General features: G+C 40.0%; 1 protein-coding gene across 2 annotated transcripts in view; it reads right to left on the reverse strand.

The window, feature by feature from the left end:
• Positions 1-25267, reverse strand: part of plxna1b (plexin A1b) — a 253907-nt gene that overhangs the window by 200209 nt on the left and 28431 nt on the right. For both annotated transcript variants that reach the window (XR_007439320.1, XM_022675699.2), the window contains exon 2: positions 9283-10677. Coding sequence is in view for 1 of the 2 variants with exons in the window: in XM_022675699.2 (XP_022531420.2) it covers positions 9283-10461 (1179 nt within the window). In the remaining variant the exon portion in view is untranslated. The remainder of the gene's footprint in view (positions 1-9282; positions 10678-25267) is intronic.

Raw genomic sequence — 25267 nt, forward strand, 5'->3', positions numbered from 1 at the left:
TTTGGATGTGTTGGTATCTATGTCTTCCACTCATATCCTCACACCATGTGTTTAGATGTGGGTGTGTGTGTGTGGGTGTGTGAGTAGATGTGTTTGGTTCTTGCTAAAGCACAGACTGCTTATTATGCGTCTGCCCAGAAAGGCCAAGCACTATAAATACACAGCACTAGAGCTGTTAGCAAACACCTGGCCACGATACATAAATACACATGTACCTGATCTTAAATCAGAACTGTTAGGAAGTAAAAGTACATTTCTTTAAAACTATAGTTTTACTTTACATGTAAACAGAATTAAAAATCCCCATATTCCAGTAAAGAATGTCCCATCAGCTTCCAGCCATACACAACCCAAATTCCACACATTCACAACACAAACAGTCTGCTGAGGCCTTTCAATAGGCTATAGTGTGCTACAGTGAGTCTGTGTGCGAGGAGAGAGCCTGGGGTGTGTATTAGTGACCGAAATTTGACTGTGACGTGATTCTGCAGTTATTTTTCCTGGTTAAAGAGCCTCACACATGCTGGGGAATAAGGCACGCTGTTGTGCTAGAGCACTCACTACTGAGAAAAGTACTTGTGTACACTGCCTGGTACTGCAATCGTGAAGACAAAACATGTACATTTAAATAATTGTTAAAAAAATAATACATATTTGCACAATTTTCCCCAAAGCTAAATGTAGCAGATCCACCAATTAACCTATTAAGTAATAGATGATCATCTATTAAGTAGCATCATGCAAACTGCAATTCTTAATCACGCAGACGTCTTAAACCAAGTGTGATGCATAAACTGTAACTAATATAAACATAAAAAATTTAATTTTTTAGTGATTATGATAAATTCAGAACTCAATCCCTTGTAGTGACCAGGCTCCAATGGCTCATTATGAAAACTGTAGAATATCTAAAGATAAAAAACAGGGTGTGTGTGTGTGTGTCTGTGTGTGTGTGTGTGTACACCGAAGATAAGAATGGATCTGTGAATGACTGCATAAAGTAAACTGTGAGGTACTGTGTAACTGGGGATGTGTACCACAATGGTGTTTAGCTGACTTACAGTATATACAGTATATGACTTAAACTAAGTACAACATTAACATTATCTACTTTTAAGGATATATTAATAGGCAGTTAGATGATAATTAATAGGCAGTCTGCATCACAAGCAAGGATCCCTTTCACCCAAGCCACTGCCTGTTCTCACAGCTGCCGAGTGGAAGGAGGCTCAGAAGCTTGGGTTCCGAGACAGCTTCTTCCCCCGGGCGATGAGGCTGTGGAACAGCCAGTAGAACAGTGCTAAACCCACCCCACAGTTGTCTATACACACTCTGCACCCTGCACTTTACTCTGTACCTACCAGACTCTCCCATACTTTTCCCCACATACAGCAGCCTGTACTTCCCACACAACTCCCACACAACTTACTCTGTTGTAAATATTGTTCTCTGCATACTTGTGGGAACCTGCACCCAAGTTTGTCACTCACATGTTCACCTGTACTTGAATCTTCAATCTTGAGCATTATATAATAGTCATGAGTGAAAAAAACAAGGATTTTGTATTAAAATGGTACAAACAGGAATTGCCAGAACGTTGGGACATTCCTTTTAATTCAATATTATGTGGGCATTAAACACTTCAGATCATGACTGGCAGCATCTGATTAAAATTATCAATGTGAACAGACAAGAGCCACTAACAGAATTCACTTCCACGTTCAATGCATGACGCCGCACACACACATCCCACAGTTTATAGGGATATGGGACATGTCAAAAGTCACAGGACACAATACAAATTCCTGTACCATGACATGTGGCATGTCATTGCATTTGTTGAAAAGTGGTGTTCATAGATACCAGGACTACATACAGACCTCAAAGGAAAACAGCAATACAGCGTTTTATAACACACCACTTCAGCAGGTATTACAGGTAGTGCCGCAATAATGATTAACACATGGTGCTGCATGCAGCTCTGTAGTGTGTAAAAAATAATGAGAGAGAGGGAGCAAGAAAGCAAGAGCCAGGGAAAGAGAGAGAGAAAGAGAGAGAGAGAGAAACTGCAAAGTCCCAGCAGTCTGGGAGTGTGTGAAAAACGAAGAGGACTGAAAAAAAGATGAGGCAAGACAGGCATTTCATCTTTCTGACTGTATGTGTATGGATGTGTGTGAATGCGTAGGTGTTTGTGTGTGTGTGTGTGTGTAGTCACGGTGGTGTGAGATAAGCATGCATCAGTGTGTGAGTGTAAAGTATGGATCTGAATTCAATCAAAGGCGTGTAATCTGGAGTGTTTAGCTGAGCGGCGAACACGGCCTGTGTTACAGAAAACCATTTAACAGATTAAAACTCCAAATCTGCACACCAGAGAGTGTGTGAGAACCAGATAAGCACTTCGGCAGCCCCTCTCAACTGCACACACACACACACACACACATACACATACACACACACACACCAGCAGAAGGAAATCTGCTGCTCAAATGCCTTACGATGCACACACACACAAACAGACACACACACACACATGCACGTGTCTCTCTAATATCCTTCATATGGTGTCTCTGTCTGTCCCCTTCAACAGTAATGGGACTTGTCAATGCATTTCTGCAGCAGGAAGGTCATGTGTTTATTTTTATTAATAAACTAACAATGCCTGCCCGTGTGTGGGAGTGTGTGGAGTCCTAAGAGAGAGCTGACAGAAGTAGGCAATTAATCATGTTCCACTGTGTCTCACACCTGCACACACACACACACACACACACACACACACACACACACACACATATACACACATATACACACACATTTCAACCCCCAACACCCACCCTTCCTTCGTCCCCTGTAATATTGACTCTCGACCTTCGCTGACCAGAGACAGTTTTTGGTTCATGTGAGGGTCGAGGGGTCGAGCATGTCTACTGACCACAGCTTCACCTCTGACCCATCGACTGAGCAATTTATGACTGTGATGATGAGTAACGCCTGTGCCGATATATATTGGTTAGGTCCAGAGGCATTTCTGTGCCTGCATTGATCAAGTGATCAAATGCTATTGGTCATTATGACGTCAGGGAACACCGCAAGGCCTTTCACTAACTGTAACTGATGTCCAATATCCAGATTACATTTCTGAGTCATTGCTTTGTTTAGGAGCCATATGACCCACCACCCCACCCAACAACCCAGAATAATGAACTTCATCATACAGCTCTGGAAAAAAAAAGAGACCACTTCAGTTTCTGAATCAGTTTCTCTGATTTTTGCTATTTATAGGTATATGTCTGAGTAAAATGAACATTGTTGTTTTATTCTATACACTACGGACAACATTTTTCCCAAATTTCAAATAAAAATATTGTCATTTAGAGCATTTATTTGCAGAAAATGAGAAAAGATGCAGAGCTTTCAGATCTTAAATAATGAAAAGAAAACAAGTTCATATTCATAAAGTTTTAAGAGTTTAGATATCAAAGAAAGAATATTTGGTGGAATGACCCTGGTTTTTAATCACAGTTTTCATGCATCTTGGCATGTTCTCCTCCACCAGTCTTACACACTGCTTTTAGATAACTTTATGCCACGCCTGGTTAAAAAAATTTAAGCAGTTCAGCTTGGTTTGATGCCTTGTGATCATCCATCTTCCTCTTGATTAAATTCCAGAGGTTTTCTATTTTGGTAAAATCTCTTATTAGTGGTCTCTTATTTTTTTCCCCAGAGCTGTATTTCACTGAATTTTATAATTCTATATGACTGTACTTTTGTAAGGTTTACGTATTATGTAAGGTTTGAGGTTATGTTCAGGCTAAAATTTAGCATGCTAGCTAAATTTTAGCCTGAAAATAACCTCAAACCTTACATAATAGTTCATTGCTAGTGAGTTAGCCCATAGCTAAAACAGTAGTTCTCCTCAGTACGGCATAGAGTACTTTCATTATATTTTACTGCACTGTATAAACTTGTATGGCTGTACTGTTGCCATCATGCTAAATTGTACCCTGCACATTACCTCAGGGCTAACATAATAACTCATTGTTTGCATTTTTGCACATGGCTAAAGAGCATGTCATCTTCAGTATGGCTGTAACAATCCATGATAATGTACTTCTTTTATTATATTTACTGCACTGTGTCATTTTGCATGGCTGTACTCTTCACTGCCTGTTTCACACCTGCTATTTAGTTTCAACTAAATAGAAAAACCTAAAATCCGGACCAAACAAGGTAGGTGTGAAAGCAGCTTAAAATATTATATCTGTTTAAAGCTGAACGCTTTAGAAGATTTCCTAATCAGCTGCTTTCAAGCATTCCTGGACTTTACAAAAACAAGGTCACATCTGTTTTTTGACCCCTTCACGACCTGGGTTAGGTGGGCTTAGAGAGAAAAATATATAATCCCACAGTGCAGTAAGTGTGGGCAATATAACGTATTTTATAGTTATTGTGATAAATTACATTACAGTATGCTTTTCTGAAAATATTATAATTCTAATAACTAAAGATTACACCGAAAACAGTTAATTATTCTTGTTTAACTAGATTAATAAAAAAAACATTATGTAAAACACTGTGAATGACTTAAAAGTCAATGAATTAAAATCATTACATCTCCTGCGCTTTTCACATTATTACTGGTTCTTTTTTTTGTCTGTTTCAACTTACTGAACCTTAGAAAAATAAAACAATAAGGGAAATGTAAAGTATTGTAATATTGTATGTTGCATTGCCCAATAATAGACTGTCATGCTGCAAGTCGACAGGTAAGGGCTGGTAAAAGACTGAGACCTGATTACCTATTAGCTAAATGCTATTGTTTTGCTGTAAAGGAACTATGCAATTAATTAAGACTTCACTGTATCACAGTATGCCAAATAACATTTAATAATTAATTACATAAAACACTATTACTTGCTCCAGGATGACCCACACACACACAGTACATATTAAAATTATAATAAATATTAAAATCATAATATTAATAGCATAATTAAACATTTTAGGAAAATATAAGTAAAAAGCAACTTTCTAGCAACTCAAGACCGCTGCTGTAGTAAACAGTACAATTGACTTTTATTTACTTGCAAATGAGGTAATCACCATCTCAGCTCAATAGCACAAACTTTTGTTTTGTGATTTTGTGATATATTGCACTTTTAGAACATATATATACAAAATTTATTACAATATACAACACATTAAGATCAAGATCAACCTCACAACAGAAACTAACATCCACATTTACCCCATCTAGGGCAAAGAACACACCCACACACTAGTGACTAGGTGTAATGAGCGCACACACACACCTGGAGCAGTGGGCAATCACCTCAGCATCCAGGGAGTTAATGGGGGTGGTGAGCTGGAGGGGTAAAACCTTGCTCAAGGGCACCTCAGCCATAAATGTTGAGGGAGGAGAAAACATTGTTCCTTAACTCCTCCCTTTTTTAGTGCATCAAACCAGCAACCCTCTGATCCAAGGCGCACTTCTCATTATAGATATTATACTGTTTTACTTAGCCTTCCTTCGCCTTAATGCAGTTGTACGCATATTTAGTGTTCCCATAAACAGCTTTTCCAGGGTTAGGAATAAGTAAGTCTTCTTGGACAGTAGAAAACAATTACTCCGAAAAGCCTTCTTTTACAATAAGGTCTTAACTAGTGTCAATTAACTAATTATAGGGATGCAACTAATGATTATTTTGGTAGTCAAGTATTGTGATGATTATTTTATCTATTAGTTGATTAGTCAACAAATAATTCTGCCATGTCCTCCATCTCTAAAAAAGATAGAAACAGCTGAACATGAGATTTAAAAGGCATTTAAATGTTTGGATGTTGTTTAAACGTGGAAAGTAATGATTATTTAGTGAGTAAATATGTAATCTGTTAAGTTTGTGCACTTTTGGAGACACAAACTATGTTAAGTGTAAACTGTGTGAGTGAGCCATTTACCCATCTCTCATTGCGCTTCTGTCCCCAGCACTTCGTGTAATACAGTACTGTTACAAATTAACGATTAGTCAACAATTAAATTTGTAGTCGACAAATTTAAATAATCGACATTGGCGATTATTTTGACTAATCATTGCAGCCCTTATTCATTAAGACATTATTTAACCGTTTAACAATGTTTATTACTGTTATAAGTTCTGTTAATCGATGTATTATTTAGGGGTGGGCGATATGGCTCTAAAATAATATCACGATATTTCAGAGTATTTTTGCGATACTTGGCGATCTAGGAAAAAAGAAAAATAATTCATTCATTTCAGGAATGTAGTATAAGAGTATAACAGTATAATCATAATGTGGCAACATTATTAATATAGCATAAACTAATATAATGCAGCAAAACATTTTGCATAATATTTTAATGCATATAAACTGCAAACTAAAACAATTATACAATAAATACACCTAAAGTTCACAGTAAATAATAGACTACTTTTAAGACAGAACATCTTTATTATCACAATATGGATTTTAAATATCATGATATTTCTGTGTCACGATATATTGTATACGATATAATATTGCCCACCCCTAGTACTATTACTGTAATGTGTTACTGACTGTATTAGTCATTTATTAAGCAATCACTTAATAAAAAATAAATAAAAATCATGGCCACCTTACTGAGAAGAAGACTGCATCAGACACTGGTGTATATTATTACAAAAAACTGATCTCATAACTCCCTCCAAAATACACTGTGAGGTCATTTCAGGCAGTTCGAGTCACCATGAGTCCCTCTCCTACTGACGGACTGCATATGTACACACTCTGACTAAATAAACCCAGTGTTTTAAAACCTAAGTAAATGCGGCGGGGTGGGAAAGGGGTCATCTTAAACTCGGAGTGCTCAGTTAAATCAAAGTCGCTCAGAGAGACAGAGAGAAAAAGAGCGAGTGAGTGAGAAGAAAAGAGATTAAGAGAGTGAGTGAAAGAGAAGACGACAGCCAAGCCCCTGTCCCAAAGGACTCTGATGGCAGAGAAGACGGGATCAAGATTCTCTAAATGAATTAAGAGAGCGAGCGAGGGCGCGAGAGAGAAAGAGGGACTTGAGAAATCTAGTCAGCTGAACTAATGATGTTCCTGTCTGACTGAATAATGAAAGGAGAGAGAGAGAGAGAGAAAGAGAGAGGGAGAGAAAAAGAGAGAGAGAGAAGGAGAAAGACACGTACAAGATGCACAAGTTAAGCCACAGAAAAAAATAGGGAAAAAAGCCTCCCTTGCACTGTTTTAGAGCCTCATTAAATAAATTAAACAATAGAGGTAAACATATTTAAAAATCTTAGCAACTCTCATTTTCCCACAGAACTTTTCCCCACATTCTTCAGGTGTCTAATTTAAAGTGGCTGAACTCCTAATGTCACAGCGCTGCATGCAGAATTCAAAAGGTGTGGGCAGCAAAGGTGGCATTTGGAAAGCTGAAAATGAAAAGGCCCTTCCAGATATGACAAGGTGACCATTATTCCGGTCCCAGAATCACCCGTCACTAAGAATGAGCAACGTGTCCCTGCAATCACTACAACGAGGCTCAGCATGGACATTCTGAACTGAAGGCCAGGCTGCAGGCAGGTTGTTAAAATCAGCTCAAAATCACGACTATAGCCTAGAGGTGTATCAGGGCATGTATTCGTCCCAAACTCTTACAGTATGGGCGTTATAATTCGAAGCATGTGGCCGTACAGAGAATATGCAGCAGAACATGCAGGGTCGATCTGCAAAGATCTTGCAAAGTGCAAGTTCCATCCAGAAACTGGAAACTGAGAGTCTTGCTTAGCTTAACTTAGCTTAGCTGATTGGCTTCTGACTACAGTGAGTGCAAATGACACAGGAGTAAACTGGCCTTTTCCTTCATCTGATCTTTGAAGGGGTTGGGCTTTAGCTCTAAATGTTTAAATATAGCCTAAATGGAACAAATTAAAACAGTCGCCCAAATCACAATTTTTTGCTTCTGCCTCGAATCAATTCAGAGTCTTTTTTTACATAAACATATATGTTGCATTAGTGCATTAGTGTATTCTTAAAACATATATTTAATTTATATATTTAATTTAATATGTTTTTTCATATTTAAAAAAAAAATCATGAAACATCATGATAATATTTTGGGGCCATATCGCCCAACCCTACTAACAGCTGTTGTTAATATCACTAAAACTGCAACAAAAAAGAGAGAAGTCATCAGAGAAGATGGCCAAACTGATTAAATAGATTCAGTCTGTCCACGATTTGTGTAACCCAAATGGCTACAAAGGCTACAACATTAGCTATATATACATTTAATGTTGATTCAATGAAAAACATAAATCAGCCTTAAATATATGTTTTGTTATTCTATTTTATTATTCTATTTATTTGTACTTTTATAAACATAAGAAATGCATTTCCTACTAAAAAGAAAAAACAGGGATTATCATCTTTTTTGGAACTCGGAAAAAAAATGCTTTTATTCAATTAATTTAACCATAAGATTTGACGAACAGATAAAGATACGTTTTGACCATTAAACAATAAAGTGAGGAGTCAACCAATTTACAGATAACTGCACTAAAACTAGGGTTCTACTATACCAATTTCATGGAATTTCACTGAACTCCCACATAGTACCATGTATACATTTTATTTACAAATAAGTATCATGTAAAAAATCTGGCCCATCATTTCTATATTTGTACTTCCCTAAAAAAAATCGAAATCATCATTATCCCAATCTTGACCATTGTTTTCTTGTGTATCCATGTTGGTTTATAAAATTCAATATAGTCAATAAATGTTGCTGCCGCTGCATTGATGATTCTAATTCACAAAGAGTACAAGAGACATGTGGTTTACTCAGATAAGCCACAGTTTCTCTCCTTCACTTTCTCCTCCTCTGTAAACGCTCAGAGCAAGCCATTTCACTTTGGCTTTAAAGCTAATTAACAATTTACAATCTTGCAATGTTGTCGCAAAGTGATGTGAATATTGAAGCGAACACTACAATACTTCTTTCCTCATTAACAAAGCTATAATACTAAAGAGCACAATGAGTAACCTAAGAATGGTCTGAAAAATCCAGACTGAAGCCTGCCCAAAAAAATAAAGGAAGGAAAAATAAAACAAATGATATTCATAACTTATTGGAAAACAAATTTGGATTTATTTGACATTGATTTTTCTACTCCTCATATGTTAATAGAGGACGGTACCTTAGAGAGTAACAACCCACGCATCCATTTATCTGAATCAATTACTATAACCATGCAGCATTTTTTTATGATATGAACTTACCGAGTTGATGCATGCCAGCTCTTTGTTGAGGAGCCAGGGCAGAGACAGTTTGCCTTCGCCCCTGTAGCAGGACTGGATCCTCTCCTTAATCTTCTCCTTAATGCGCCTCAGCGTGAATAGGCACAAGGCAGACTCTTTTGGGGGCTTGGCTCTGTTCTTTTGGCCCTGGGAGAAGACGGTGAATAGGATGTCCTCATTCTCCGACACCCCCAGAGAGCTGGCCAGCTGCCTACCCGGCTTGCTTATGTAGGCGTCCTGGATCAGGCGGTATTCCACGCCGTCCTTGGTGCAACCGATTGGAAACTCCACGTAGGAGTAGAATTTGGGGTCATCCACACAGAGACGCACAATCTTGGAAGTAAAGAACTGTTCCCCGCTGGCGTCTGGTGAAGTCAGCTGGGTATCCAGCTGCAGGGTTAGGTAGTAGACAAACTGCTCGCTGCTGAAGCCGTAGACATAGTAGATGTCGAAGGCCGGGAACTTGGACAGTGTGTCTGAGGGGATCTTGAGCTGCGAGGAGACAAACTCGTCCTGGTAGACAAAGCTAAACATGTCAGCATTCTCTTCGTTGGCCATCAGCTTGCGACTGGACAGGGTTGGGAAGTATTCCGACTTCCCATCAATAGGGGTTCCAATAAAGAGCTTGCTGCGAGATCCTTCTGAGATGATGACTCCAGACATGGTGCCGGATTCAGCCACACTGGAAAGGTAGTGCTCCTTGCGATGATGCGGCTCCCCCAGCTTGAAAAGGTCGTCCAGACGCAGGAACTGGCAGATGCCTTGCGAGGTGCTTCCGCAGGCGATAAGACGATTCTGGCCGTAGTCCACCAGCAGCAGCTTGTTCACATTGTTGGTCTGGGACAGGTCATGTGGGCAGGACTGGACGCTTGGCGGAGGGTAGCATTTTTCGTTGTCCACTACTGGCCCAGTCATGTGACTCCTCAGTTTGGTCAAGTTGCTTGAGAGCTTGTAGATCCAGTTAACAGCACCAACGTACACCTCTCCAGTGGTGTTATGAATGGCCAGGTGGGTCAGGCCCCATTCTGATGGAGAGAAGGTCTGGAAGGGCTCTGCAGCAGCTCCTCCAGCTGAACAAAAGGAGAGCGACAGAGTCAGCAGCCCAAGAAAGAGCACTCGCCCTGCGCTGAGGGAAGAGTGTGGCCCCGGTTGAGGCCACATTTCGGCTCTGGTCCACACAGGTGAGGTTCGGGTGGGTCCTATTTGTGAGTCCGACTCTTCTGGAGTAGAACTCCGGTTTATTTATTTGTTTACGGATATGCAAGCAACAAGAGCGGGCAGAAACACAGCGCGTATTGATCCAGCGTTCTCTTCTCTCCTCTCCTCTCAAAGCTGTCACTTACTGCATCATTCGCAACAGCTCTGCAGCCAGCGGCCCTACGAGGCAAGAGAGACAGGAAAAAACATTATGAGTACAAATGGAACACTTACTATCGATTATGCATCATACTTGAAAGGCAGGGAGCACAGAGAAAAGTTAAGACGACATCATCCATGCAAAATAAATGGTTCAAAGTAATGTGGTCAGAGGGGGCGAAACCTTGACAACATTTAATTACCAAGACGAATGGCGAGGAGGCTCAAGATGGATTAGGAGACGCACTGTACACAAACTCATCACTGGATACCACTGCAACAGCAGACGCACTGTGGTGCTCTCTTCAATGAATTCATAACACATCCATTATCACAAAGTGTCTGAGAGGAGCTTTTTGCAGATTAAGTATTTTCTCCTCCCACCCCCTTCTTTTTCTTTTTCTCTCTCTCTCTCTTTCTCGCTCGGTCACAAACACACACACTCACACAAAACACACACACACACAAATACATGCACACAAACACACACACACAAAAACATACACAATGCAACTGCTGAGAGTTCGTGGAGACCAAAGGCTCCTTATTGAATTGGAAGCGACTTACATAAATATTTTGCATAATGATCCTAAAGGCAAAAACGAACAAAAACAAAAAAAAGAGCAACATACTATTACTATTATGCTGCAAAATTAATTTATATGTGTAATTTTTAAACCAACATTTCCTAACTAGCACTCACCGGTTGCAGCGAGAAAGAGAAACTATATAAATTATAGATACATATAAATAAGATTTAATCACATTTATATTTAAGGTATAGATGGGCCAATCAGTGTTTTGGGGGAAGATTGCTGATCACCTTTCAGCTCGATAAGATGATTGCCAATAAAGATTAAGGGTGGGCCTTGATGCAACATTAACTCTTCCAGGTAATTTTTTGGTAATGCATCATCATGCGGTGCTTCTGTAATGTTCTGTACATTAAAACAGTGTCAAACTCAGGGAAGCTGTAAATTAATTATTTTACAGAACTGCATAGTTTAGCTTAATGGCGTCCTATGTAAGCCTGTCCATACAAATTACAGAATCACTAGTGTTAAGCAGTTCTTCCCTAGGTGGCTGATATGGTATTCCAGGTGGTTACTATAGTATGTATTTCTGAACTAAAGTTATATTATTGCTAGGTATTTTCTATGGAATGACAGATGTTTGCAGCAACGACTAAGGAACACCACAGTAGTGTTGCTAAAGTTTCTATGGGTCCTACCTTACATCAACTTTTTCTTACCTGGGAAAATAACATTTATTTAATTTAATCAGTATGGGTTTCAGTATGAACACAAACCATAGTAGAGTCTACCTGCATTAAAACCTCGAAAACTACCAGGAAATGTCTAGAATTGCTTGCATGAACAAAAGTTGCAAGAAATAAATAGATGTGTAAATAGATTCAATTGCAGCCAAAAACTGAAATGTTACTGTGTCACATTCATTATTTATATATATTATTATTTTTTTTTTTAATTAAAGTGTGATGTGGTTTAACTGTAGAGTTTTTTTTTAGGTTTCACATTTTTGTACATGATCCAGAAATCCAGACCTACTGGCCTTTAGCACTGAGGACGTCACACCCTGTTGATGTCATATAGAGGACCTTTAAGGCAAGTATGAACACATACATCCCAATAAATTACCGTTTAGGGCGGCATGTGTGAACAGCACAAAGCCAGAGCATTTGCAGTAACAGTCTCTGGGGTTTTGAGTGTGAAAGGGGCTCACGTTTCCCTACCCAACATGATGACTCAGTAAAACTGTTCAACACACTGATTCCACAGATACTTCCAACCTGGATGACATGCCAAGCTAAATCTCTGTTTCCATATACTTCATCCAAATGGAATGGATTTATCTGATGACCTTGTCTAATAAATCCTTTTCCCACCATTCCCAGCCTAGCACTGTGGGCTCCACACGCAGGAGGATTTCTGTATTTTAACACCACTCAGCCCTAATTCAACTGACGCTCTTTAATTCTTGGACACGGACAGAAAAAAAAACATAGGACTATGAAGAGCTGGGCCCTCATTCAAAGCTAAAATTTCAGAGACCGAAATGTAGGTTAAAGCTGCCCGGAGAACGTAATTATTCGCACTAGTAAGTAGTCATGCTGGTAATTCCAAACCATGCTATGTAAAATGATTATTTATTAATAGCCTTCATAAAATAAATAAATAAATAAATTAAAAAAAGAAAAAAAAAACGGAAAGGGAGGGCTTTGCCAAGGTTTAGGAAAAAGGCATTTCACCCATTTAATAAACAAAAGTGCCTGTATTGTTATTATTATAGCCGGTATTTCAGCAGCAGGCTGGCTGCCTGGATCCATGTAGGCCATGGTGTCGACCCATTCTGCATATGTCAATAAGTGGAGTGTGTAAATGATCCATTAGTTGCAGTCCACACAGACACATGTAGGTTAATGTCATGCCTCATATCCTCTATTATATTCAATATCTAAGCTAGTGAGCCGAGACTTTCTGGAGTAAGAAGGTTAACGCAACCCATTAGGTCAGCAGGCGAGCGCTAGCAGACTTTGAACAGAATAATCTGGATGATGTTGTAATCCTGAGAAACAATAGAAATAGACCATTTATGTTAAATACGTGAAAATAGCTTTTAAGAGTGGGGGGATTTTTTTTTTTATATATTCCTAAATGTCCTTAATTTGCAATGTTTCATCTAGCTTCACAACTGCTGCTCTTCATCTTTCTCACCAGATATATTTAAATCAGATATACAAAAAAAATAAAAGTCCTCTGGAACAGCTGAAGTTTATGAATATCTGAGTTTGGAGATGGGTTGTTTGTGACTCATCATGTCAGAGCTGACATGACAGTAACCACAGTACAGTTATACGAATGCCTGTATGATCATTACATCATAGTGACGTTCACAATTCATCTCTAAATCCACACAAACACCACAAATTTTATCTGGATTTTAACAGCTTTTTGGCTTTTTCAGTTCTAGAGAGCCAATGTCACGCACAGCCTTGTGAATTTCCTGATTAAGCACCTGAATCAAGCCATCAATTAATAATCAGGCTTACTGGGCAGATCTAAGCCTAGAAATCCACACACTGAGCTCGAAACTGGGCCTCCAGGACTGGAATTGAAGAACCCTGTCAGACAGGGTCAGAAGCAGGGGTTAGCCTTGCCTTTTCAGCTAAGCTTTCAGCAAGATAAAGCTGCCAGTATCCATACACATGAAATATATTAACGGGGCGCTAGAATGTCAAACTGTATTTTCCTTGGCAGAGCTGAATAATGGTAGCTCAGTACATGGAAGTGGCAAACAGTGAGCCTCAAACGCCAGTTACAAAACCTCGAAACAGTCTTGGCGCATTATATTTAGAAACACCCAAGCCACTAGTGAAAGGCCTAGTCAAAGCTGGTGAAGCACTAAACGGTGACATAAACCAGTTCTCATGACTGCAGCTTTTCCTGTACGCCTATCTGCAGCAAGTCGACGTGGAACAAAGCTAAAGCCGAAAACACAAACAGAAACAGGTTCTGCACTAAGCTAATGTTAGTCTTAATTATCCACCGCCTTAAAAAAAACAACCTAAAAACTCATATGTGACTTGAGTAGCCCTGCTGAGGTAAATTCATCACTACACTATAACTACATTGCTTAAGTACATGCATGATACATTGACACTACTAAGGTAAGTTTATAACCAAAATTATGACACTGCTGAGGTAACTATCTAGCTATCTAGTGAAATACATTCATTATTACAATTGCACTGCTGAGTTATTGGTAGTGTGCTTTGTTGGTATGTCTGCTGGAATAAAAACGTGCTCAATAAATATTTGTGGATTGTACTTTTGTAATAGCTTTTTTCTGTAGACAATGTAATTTATTCACTAATTTAAAAAATTGCATTATAAATAAAGATCTGCAAAAAGTTAAAAAGCTATTCGGCTTTTGGCCACAACTTTTATTTTGTTCTGTTTTGGCCAAAAAGTTACAATATTGTTATCATGTAAAAACTACCATAATTTGTGCATAATATATGACTCTTGTGTTGCCTTTTTTTTTAGACTAAGCATTATTCTTCTTTCTCACGGCCTCTGGGAAAATCTGGGTGAGATATGAACAATTTAATGCCATAACAACTGTTGCTGTTCGGTTTCCACCAGATTCATACCCATCCCCAAAGTTAGCCAAGCTAACCTGCTTCTGTTCCTGAAAGCGTTGCATCTGAAAACTTAATTGAAAACTTTTTAAAACAACATGCAAGTGATGTAACCTCTTTTGTTGCAGTCCAAGTTTTCATGCGCAACATTCCTTCTGTCTGTGTGTATAGATTTAAATGCTAGGCAGCCTTTTTTTCCTCACTAGCAGGATATGATTGTGTCTGTTGCGCTCGGATTGATGCTTAAAAGCTCATTGCATGACTCCACAGAAACGATCCATATACCGAGTGATGGAATGGGGAGATATGTTATCTGCTGCCACCCCTTCTTTCAGAGAGCAAACAGAAAATGGAAAGCACATGTATTCAGAATAAAAATAGTTTGTTCTTACAAATACTGTACAGCTGGTCTTGGGTGCACAGCCAGCATAAAGCTTCACTATGTAGGTCAGAAACTACCAGGACCCTGAGGTATTTGCTAAGGCACTTGTTGAGGTATTTGCTGAGGTATTTGTTGAGGTATTAACGGCATTAGCCTTGTAGTTCCAATGCGCTAAAGAACCAAACTTCATACACTGAACACCAAATGCCGGTAACAGAGCGTTCTGTACCAGGAGCTTCAGAACCCTTGTTTCTCCTCACTGCTGAGCTCCGGCTACACCACATCTCCCTCAGGCCACTGGAACAGGGGGGAAAGTTTCACCGCAAAACCGGAGAAAGCTGAACAGGAAGAAGGGCAGGGGCCAGAGAAAACTGGGTGAGATAAGGGGAAATCAAACGTGGGGAGAAAAAGAGGAGAAGAATAAGGAATGTTTTTCTTTCTTGCACTCCTTTTCTTTGCCCATTTCTTATCTCCGCTGCCTCTTTTTCCTTCAGCGGGTGATTGAGGGCCTTCTTATCTGTCTATCATCCCCAAGGACGAGAGGAGGGGAAGTGGCGTCACTCGGCGCAGGCGGCTCCAGAAGCTGGGGGAGCGAGAGAAAGAGAGAGAGAGCAGAGGAAGAGAAAAGGGGGAGATAGCATTCCTCTGGCTGAGAAGGCAGAGCAGCCAGAGAGGACCAGGCCATTAGAATGCATTACAATAACGTTTTAGGGGAAGATACGAGCTGATAACTGCACACAATAGCCAGCGGGCTCGACTCAAATGGGCAGCGTGTGACATCATAATTCCATTACAATGAGGTCATAAATGTTCCCAAATCCCTTTTGGTATCGGCGCAATAGATTAGAGATACACGTTACATTTTACATTATATAAATAATGGACATGTACAGCAATACAGTCCAGCACATCTGACTGAATGCGTGATTAGCATTTGAATTCGAGAGCTATAGATCTACTATGTGCCCATCCTCTACTCAAACCCATAACTCAGAACCAGGTTTTACATTAGATTTAGCTCCATATTATCTCTCTGTACAGTTGTTTTATTCTGTTATTTGTTTGTTCTGTCGGGGTCGACCTGAGGAGGATGGGTTCCTCTGACTGTCATGAGTCTTGGTTCCTCCTAAGGTTTCTTCCTCAGTGGAAATCGACTTTCGTTATAAAAAGCACTATATAAATACAATTGAATTAAATTGAATTGAATTAAATTACAGTTATATCTGTATAGTTTCATTTACTTTTAGTTCCTTTGAATCAATGCAAACAGAAACGGTCAAGCATGTACAAGTATGCAACAAGTAATGCTCTGAAACTGTGCTCTCTCGGACTCTGGCTGCTGATGGCAAGCAGCATTACATAGTGAGCCCATATTACCGCGGTGTTACCAGTGTTATTCTTTGTCTTTACTTAACGAAAAGAACACGTTAATGTAAATGAGATGGTATGATGTTTTTTTCCCATTTATGTAGAGTATTAAAACTTGTTTACATTCCAATTCCAATGCCTGCATATTCTTAATAATTCAAAATAATGTGTAAGTACTTGATTATGCATTTGTATTATCATTATATCGGTGGCATACTCTAATGGTGATAAGATAACACTGCAATTTTTCACAATTATTTCTGGTGCAATATATTGCCAAAAAATATCAGGACAGGCCTATTTTTAACATTCTGTGAAGAAGACAAAGTAATTGAATGCAATTTGGGAAACCTTTTAATAATCTTTTGGTAAGGACACTAATTTATTACTATGTAAAAATGTTCTCCAAAAACTTCACACAGGTTTTTATGAGGTATATTAATTTGTTTACATTCTTGTATTTGGTTGAAACAGGGACAATATCCACAGATCCATACTCTGCACGGTTTTCAATATTTTTGGCATATTCCACAGAAATAACTCCTGTGTTACCATGGTTTTCTTACAACGTGACACTGGGTGAAATTACTGGGAACATACCCTCAAAAACTTGCTGCATAAATACATAAAATAAATCGTGTATGCAGCCATGCGTGTGAATATTGAGTATTTTATAATGGCTCAATATGTTACGCTGAACTCTTACAACCCTAGTAAACATCTACTGCCTGGCTGCCTTGAATGCAGTGGGTGTCATTAGCCTCATGTCTACAGTCAACAAATCAAACCATGCTTTCACTGCTGTAACTACTTCACTCCTGCTGCTCTAATGCTCACAGTCATACACTTGAATATATCATTTGTTTGATTTGAGCCTCAAAGAATACAAAATGCATATTTCTGCCAGTCCCTCTATACCTATTAACGTCACGTCAACTACAGCAAGACTGATGAATAAAAGTATTGAGTACTTTTTGACACCTTTGGTATTTAAAGAGAAAAAGAAAAATAAGTAATTTATTCTGCTTTTGTCGGAGTAACTGTACTGTTTAGGTAAAGAAGACTTGCTACTAGAATTTGGAGATGTTTATTTAATTAATGGAAAATCATCATTCAAAAATTCCACAACTGCTGGACTCGCACTATGCCAAGTAAAGAAACTGCATAGGAAGAATTAATTAAACATTGCATATACCTTTTTTGAAATGTGATCCCTCTAATATTCTAATGTCTTTTATAAGCTAAATGGCAGAACGCCTGTTCTCGTTAATGCGTTTCAGGGCCAATCAGCTATCTTATCACAAGTTGGGGCATGGCTTAACAGCCTTGTTAGGCAAAAGTGTGATATTTATGACAGCAGAGAGTCATTTTCTAGCTTATATTTTCACGATTACTCAGAAAACAGTAAAACAAAAGCCAAATCAATTCTAGCAGCAGATGGGTCTTAACTTTTCACTTGAACTTTATATCCATTATATACCAAAAAAATAACATCACTGCTTTTTTTCTTCTTCTTCTTCTTTCGGGTGTATTGTTATCTGCAACGCTTCAGGATCGGTAAATACGCCCTTGACAAAAGCAGCCACCACCACAATCAAATGACGGGTTCGCCATAAAAGAATCTCATTCCGCTCTCAACTGTACAAATCACATCGCGCACTGAGAACAGATGTCAATTTAAAACCAACAGTGGAGCGCAGAGCCTGCTAGCTCATTTAGGCATGTCATTTACGCACTGAGAATGACTGTGCGAGTGGGTGAGCGGCAGAGAGAAAGAGAGAGATAGAAACGCAGACAGAGAGAGAGAAAGAAGCAGAAAGAGAAATGGTTAGATACCTGTAGGAGATTGTCTCAACACTCATTTCTCTTCATTTGTGTGGATCAGGGCTGACGTAGCAGACCGTAAATTTCACAACAAATTGCGTCTGCGTGCTCTCGCATTGTTATCTGGCACAGTAATGGGCGAAATGCTATCACCGCCCGAGCCCAACACACACAGCTATTTGTAGAGAGTGGAGTTAGCGCGTAATAGCGTATTCCGCTAGCACAGAGCGCAGGAGTGAGCGATGGAGGAAAAACAGATTTGGGGCAGTTATCAAACTCTCACCATGCCACAGTCCCTGGAGAATGACTGACAGTCAGGAAAATTGTCAATTCTCCTCTCAGATAAGGAAATTCCCTCCTTTTTCCAATCCCCCCCCCGAAGGCATTCTCTCGTCTTTGGACTCTCCCAATTTCAATCTCCTCCCTGCTTTTAAGCACTCAAGTTTCAATTTCCGTCCAGTGTGTAGAACCCGTGCAGAAATCTGGTATGAAAATTAGAAAAAAATAAGCAACTGAGAGGTTCCAAAATTGCAGCTGGTGACAAAAAAAAAAAAAAGCGAGAGCAGGAAGGAAATGATAAGAGTATGAAGTGTGTGGGATTGCATCCGGGGAAAGAAAAAGGGGAAGCGAACAGCAAAAGTTGAGATTTCTCTCTCTTTCGCGCTCGCTCTCTCGCTCTCTATCCTCCTGCCTTTGCCTGACCCTGAGGACATCACCCTGCCACAACATCCAGCCTGCTCTCGAGTCCCCTCATAACCGCTCTAAAAGTGTCTGCATACACCCATACACCCACACACACACACACATCCAGACGGAGCCTCTGGACAGGCCGCTAAACCTGTCTCCTTAGATAATGGGGTGTGGTGGCAGGGCCGGCTGCTGATTTATTGCTTGTGGCATATCAATTACAGCACTCGCTTCTAAGAGAGTGAGAGAGAGAGAGAGAGAGAGAGAGAGAGAGAGAGAGAGAGAGAGAGAGCGCACAAGAGAGCGCGAGAGAGTGTGCAAGAGATCGAGAGAGAAAAATACTGCTGAAGATTCACACACACACACACAGAAACACACACAGAGACAATGCATATATGACCATTCTGAAAGCTCATGCACCACTGAACAGATACATAAAACAGCAAACTCATTTCCATACACACACACACACACACACACACATATATAAAACAATTATAACATGAAAAGACAGACATTCAAACTCAATGTTCTGTTCACAACTATAAATATACAAGCACGTGCACACACACACACACACACACACACACACACACACAAAATATTAAGATGATTTAATTCAAGGGATGTTCCTTTCTGGTCCAGTCTGGTGAATCAGGATTGAGGCTGATCCATGAATATTTTGATAGCTGCTAAGTGATAAGAGCTAGCTCTTTTTGCCGTTCAGAGGTGAGTTTTATCAGCCTGTAGCCTGCTGCTAACCCCAGCTAGCACTGTTGGAGTAGCATTAGCATTAGCCACTAACTACACTAATTGCTAGCTCTTTTTCCGTTCAAAGGTGAGTATTATTAATAGAGTGTAGCCTGCTGCTATCCCCAGGCTAGCACTGCTGGAGAAGTATTGGCATTACCTGCTAACCGCGCACAGTGCTAACTCTTTCTCCATTCTGAGGTGAGTATATTGGACTGCAGCCTGCATGTTTACAGTGTTAAAACAAGCTACGTAGTATGAACCGCTTGTTAATATTGACCTGGCTTGCCAGAACACTCAGGGTTCCTTAGTGTAATGCTGTCGGGCGGCATTAGCCGCTAAACACGGGTAACGCTTAGCCTTCGTGGAAATCTGGAATCTAAGATACTGTAAATATACAGAAGCACTTTACTCCTCTAAATAAATTTTTTTTTGTAGAAGAGAACTCTGTGTAGATTAACATCCAGCACTCGTTTGAGTTTAAAAGTAAATGTAACTTTTTTTAAACTACAGTTTTGTTTACTTAACTTGCTCACCGACGAGACCTTCTGAATTAGAAGGAAAACATGGTGACACCCCTGTTCCTTACTAGTGTTGCATAATGCACTTTATAATCCAGTGTGCCTCGTGTATGAAAATAGACCAGAAAACAGAAGTTTACAAATACTTCAGCTTACAATCTAAAAAATACAGTTTACAAGTAAAATGTCGATGCAGGCAGTGATTCAATCTGTGTTGTATTTTAACCCAGACTTTCCTTTACCTCAGGTTTTATATATATGGTGGAGTGTTTATAGTACAACAGGTATGCTACAATTTATCCTACAGTGCTGACAGTCTCTCAATATATGATAATACCCTGATACCCATACCATATCACCAGATTCCTGCCAATACACAGCCCTAGTTCATTAAAGCCAAGGCTAAAGCCATCACTGATATCATCTCCCTGCTTGATGCAGGATACAGTTCATTCAGAAAATCCTCAGAAGACAAATTCCGTCAATATCGCTCCACACATCCCCGGACTGAGCAAGAATGAAAAGAGGGAAAAGTGACGTCTACAGGAAATAGCTCATCACCAAGGAGACGCTCATTTCACACCTCATTATCCCTGTAATTAAACACCCAAAACAAGCATGGCAGAAAAATATTTCAGAGCCTAAGCCTCTGCATACACACACACACACACACACACACTTCTGACTAAGACTACGACACTGTTCATTACAGCGTAAGCACTCACCAATACTCAACTACCGCTGTCAGTGCATGTGTGTGTGTGTGTGTGTGTGAGAATGTGTGTGTGTTGGGTGGGCTGGGCCTGAAATGACAGTTGCCATGCTCTGAATACTCCAAACAGATGCACCGTCCTCCATCTTCAACTCAACACACACACACATGCACACACACACACGCCTGTCCTAACACTTGTGTTTCCAGCACTAAACAGTGTTGCTCTGTGACAGACAGTATAAATCTGAAAGGACCATGTGCTTCATATGTGTGTGAGGGGGAGAGAGAGAGAGAGAGAGAGAGAGAGAGAGAGAGAGAGAGAGAGAGAGAGAGAGCATACCAGTTTCATGTTTGTGATGTGTGTGAGGCCCACATGTTTAGAGTGTGGTGAAAGGCCATATCCTCAGCTCAAACCTAAAGAGCTCCTCCCCAAGGAGAGAGGGACAATATATGAGAGAGACAGAGAGAGAGAGAGAGAGAGAGAGAGAGAGAGAGAGAGAGAGAGAGAGAGAGAATATGAGAAAGAGGTGAATGAGAAGGTAGCTCCATAGATAGATGAACAGTGCCTGTCTGTGTATCTAGAAAAAAGTTATATAGACAGGTAGACAGATAGAGAGACACAGACAAATGAACAATGATAGACAGCATCCATCTATCCAGTTGTTCTAGTTTGATAGATAGAGAGATGAAAGCAGAGAGATCAAAAGATTGAAAGATAGAAAGAAAAGAGAGACATGAACAAAGAGTATGGTTTATGATTGCAGTAGTCTGGAATTATTTCTGTTGTGCCAAAAAAAAGTGTAAAAACAACTTAAAAAAAATCCTAAACAACTGAAATATCAGAAACTATTCTATAAGACCATCAGACAGACAAATAAAGACACAGATTCTAAAAACAGGTGCAATAGCCCACTTTACACCCCCCTTTACCCGCCCTGACCCCCTACAGAGAGGAGTTGAGACCCCTCCTCTCCTTTAAGCTCTGAGTTATTCTCTCAGATCCCTACCCAGTACAGTCTGCCGTCTAACACGCTGACAGTCATTAAAGCTGATTAGGATCGAACAGACAGGTCTGGAACGTTGTTTTCTTAATAATGAGAACTTGTACCTTTGTTCTGGCAGACTGCAATACGGTACATGAAGAGCAGGGGGGCGAAGTGGCTTATACTGTGTCTCTGCACCATGTGTTGCACAGACGATACTATAAACGATGGCAGAGGCAAATAGGAATTAGAGAAGGCAGCAGAACTGATTAATCAGTTCATCTATTAATTATCTACAGGTTCATCAATTACAGAAATGACTGGTAACTGCAGCTCTACACACACACAGCTGAAACAGAGAATGAAGAAATGTGTGTGTGTGTGTGTCTGTACTAGGGCTGTGTATTGGCTAGAACATGACAAAAGGATACATGTCACAATACAAGGGGTTACAACTCAACATTTTATGGATACAAAGAAATAAACTGCAATATACTGTCAGTAAAGTAACAATGGTCAGGGTTTAGGAACCTGTACTGTAAAATATGCAAAAAACAAATGCAAAAACGTCTGTAAACAGTAGGTCCAAGACACAATTGTGATATTGCAATATATTATGCTGTTTCCGTTATATTTGCAATAGATTATCTGTATATGGCATCAAGTAAAGATATTTATATTGTTCATTCGTAACCTTACTGACCTGGCAAACATGTTTTCTCTCCATATTTCAACAGCAAAATGTAACTAACACATTATTTAAGTTGGAAACAAAAGCAAAACTAAATGGACAATTTTAGCTTAGCGTCTTATTGTAAACCCAATACAGCAACAGTAAACTGTTACTAGCATTTGTTGGTTAAAATTTTAGAAAATACATTTTAAACCACTCCTCCAGAACAAACTCCTCCAGAACAAACTCCTCCAGAACAAACTCCTCCATAGCCAACTCCTCCATAGCCAACTCCTCCATAGCCAACTCCTCCATAGCCAACTCCTCCATAGCCAACTCCTCCCCAACAAACTCCTCCCCAACAAACTCCTCCCCAACAAACTCCTCCCCAACAAACTCCTCCCCAACAAACTCCTCCCCAACAAACTCCTCCCCAACAAACTCCTCCCCAACAAACTCCTCCCCAACAAACTCCTCCCCAACAAACTCCTCCCCAACAAACTCCTCCCTAACAAACTCCTCCCTAACAAACTCCTTCATGTTCTTCATGGGCTTCGCTCATGCTTGTGCCATGCTGCCAAATCCACCCAGTTTGGTTGTACTTGTGCTTGTGACCCATGCTCTTTCTTTGGTTCTAAAACAGCACCAAACAGAGAGCTAATGCAGAAACTAGGGGCTAAACATATCAGTAGGTAGGTAGGTAGCAGACTGGACAATAAGATATTAAACAAACTATAAAGATTATAACATTCATATAAAATGGTTAGAATGTCAATTTAATCCAATTAACTGTTAAAAATACTGTAAAAATATTGTCATATATAATTGTGTTTATTTTTTTTCTTTAAAGCACATCTTAACTAATTTTACAGAAACACAGAATGATTTTAATTGGCTCAAATCGGACTATTGTCAGCTTTAAAGTACTGAAAAAAGATACATGGAGACGTTAGCAAGCGCTTACAATTACGAACACAAACTCAATCACAGCAGTTAGTCCCTAAAACCACCGCTCACACCCCAATTTTCCTCTTACCCTAGATGAAGTCAATCAGCAGAGACGCCTTAGTCGTCCGATTGTTTCTTCTTCAGTTGTTCACTGAAGCTGTAACTCTAGAGCTGCTAACTAACACGACAAGTCAACAGTCACCCGAATTGATTCTGTCCACACACTTCTCTCAGCCCTCTCGAACCACATTCAGGACTTCTTGATGTGGTTAATGGCCCTGAATGACTTACTGTGAACTCTAAACGGGGAACAGAACCACACTGTATGTCTGAATGCTTCACAGAGCCATTTAAGACACAATGAAGGTTTGTTCATGCTGTAGTTCACACTGATGAATCTGCCGCACTGTAAAGAAGAGCCGGCCGTGGCTGGAGAGATGCAAACGTGTTTAAGCTGATTGGTTAAGAGGACAACTGTGTACATTTGATTTTTTTTTTTACCAAACCGTTCCATTAATTCATACACACACACACACACACACACACTGCTCAGAAACAGGCTTCTCATTGTGACTGTGTGTGTGTGCTGCTGTTGTGTCTGCTCAGACTTTCTGAATTCCACAGACACAAGTGCTGTGCCCCACTGTTCACCCCTCCTCAAATCTGTGTAATGTCATCATCTCACCCAAATATCATCTGTGTTCTGTGTGTCTATCTCTCCAGCCTTCCATTCACCAGATAACCCCCCAAACCCACCCACCCACACACACACACCAGAAGAGTCATCGCTGGCCTGAGCAGCAAAACACACCAAAACATGAACACAAAAATGTGCACACACTTATTTCAGAATGAGAAGGAAAGAAAGGGAAGGAAAAGGAAGAATACCAATTTAATCCAATACGAGAAAGAAAGACAGAAAGACAGAAAGAGAAAGGCGACAATAGAAATTAAATGTGGGAGGTTTAGCTAGGGAAGAGAGAAAAAGAGGACAAGAAAGGAGGAAAAAAGAAAGAGGCAGATGAGGTAGAGAGAGATAGGACAGATTACAAGAGAGATATAGGGAAAGAGATGTACAGAGAGAGAGGTAGAGAGAGACAGACACTGAGGAAATCAATCTTAGGGGTGACCCCAGCATTTACGCTGTTGTTATCACTGCTTCACTGCCTGTGCTGTCAATTTGGTCAATCCAGAGAGTCCTGCAGTACCTCACACACACACACACAGTGTTGGCAGCAGGTCATTTTTCTGACATCACTGTTTGGTGAAGCATAGATTACACATTTGCATTTCTAACAAGCAATAGTGTCTAGTGTCTCTCTCTTTCTCCCTCACACACACACACACACACACACACACACACACACACGCACTCAATCCATTTGCATTCCTCCCATAAACTCTCACAGCCAGAGCCCTGACACTTTACTGTCACACTCCCTCACACACTCCCTCACACACACAAAGCTAAAGAGAATGTATTACTGTATTCAACACCAGGAGAGTACACAGCACCCCTCCCCCAGCACCCCACAGTCCACCCCTAAACTACAGTCAGCCTCAACCACCCACAATTCCATGTGCCGTTAACTTCACTT

Source organism: Astyanax mexicanus, chromosome 5 (assembly GCF_023375975.1).
Source record: "Astyanax mexicanus isolate ESR-SI-001 chromosome 5, AstMex3_surface, whole genome shotgun sequence".
NCBI classification, from domain to species: domain Eukaryota; kingdom Metazoa; phylum Chordata; class Actinopteri; order Characiformes; family Acestrorhamphidae; genus Astyanax; species Astyanax mexicanus.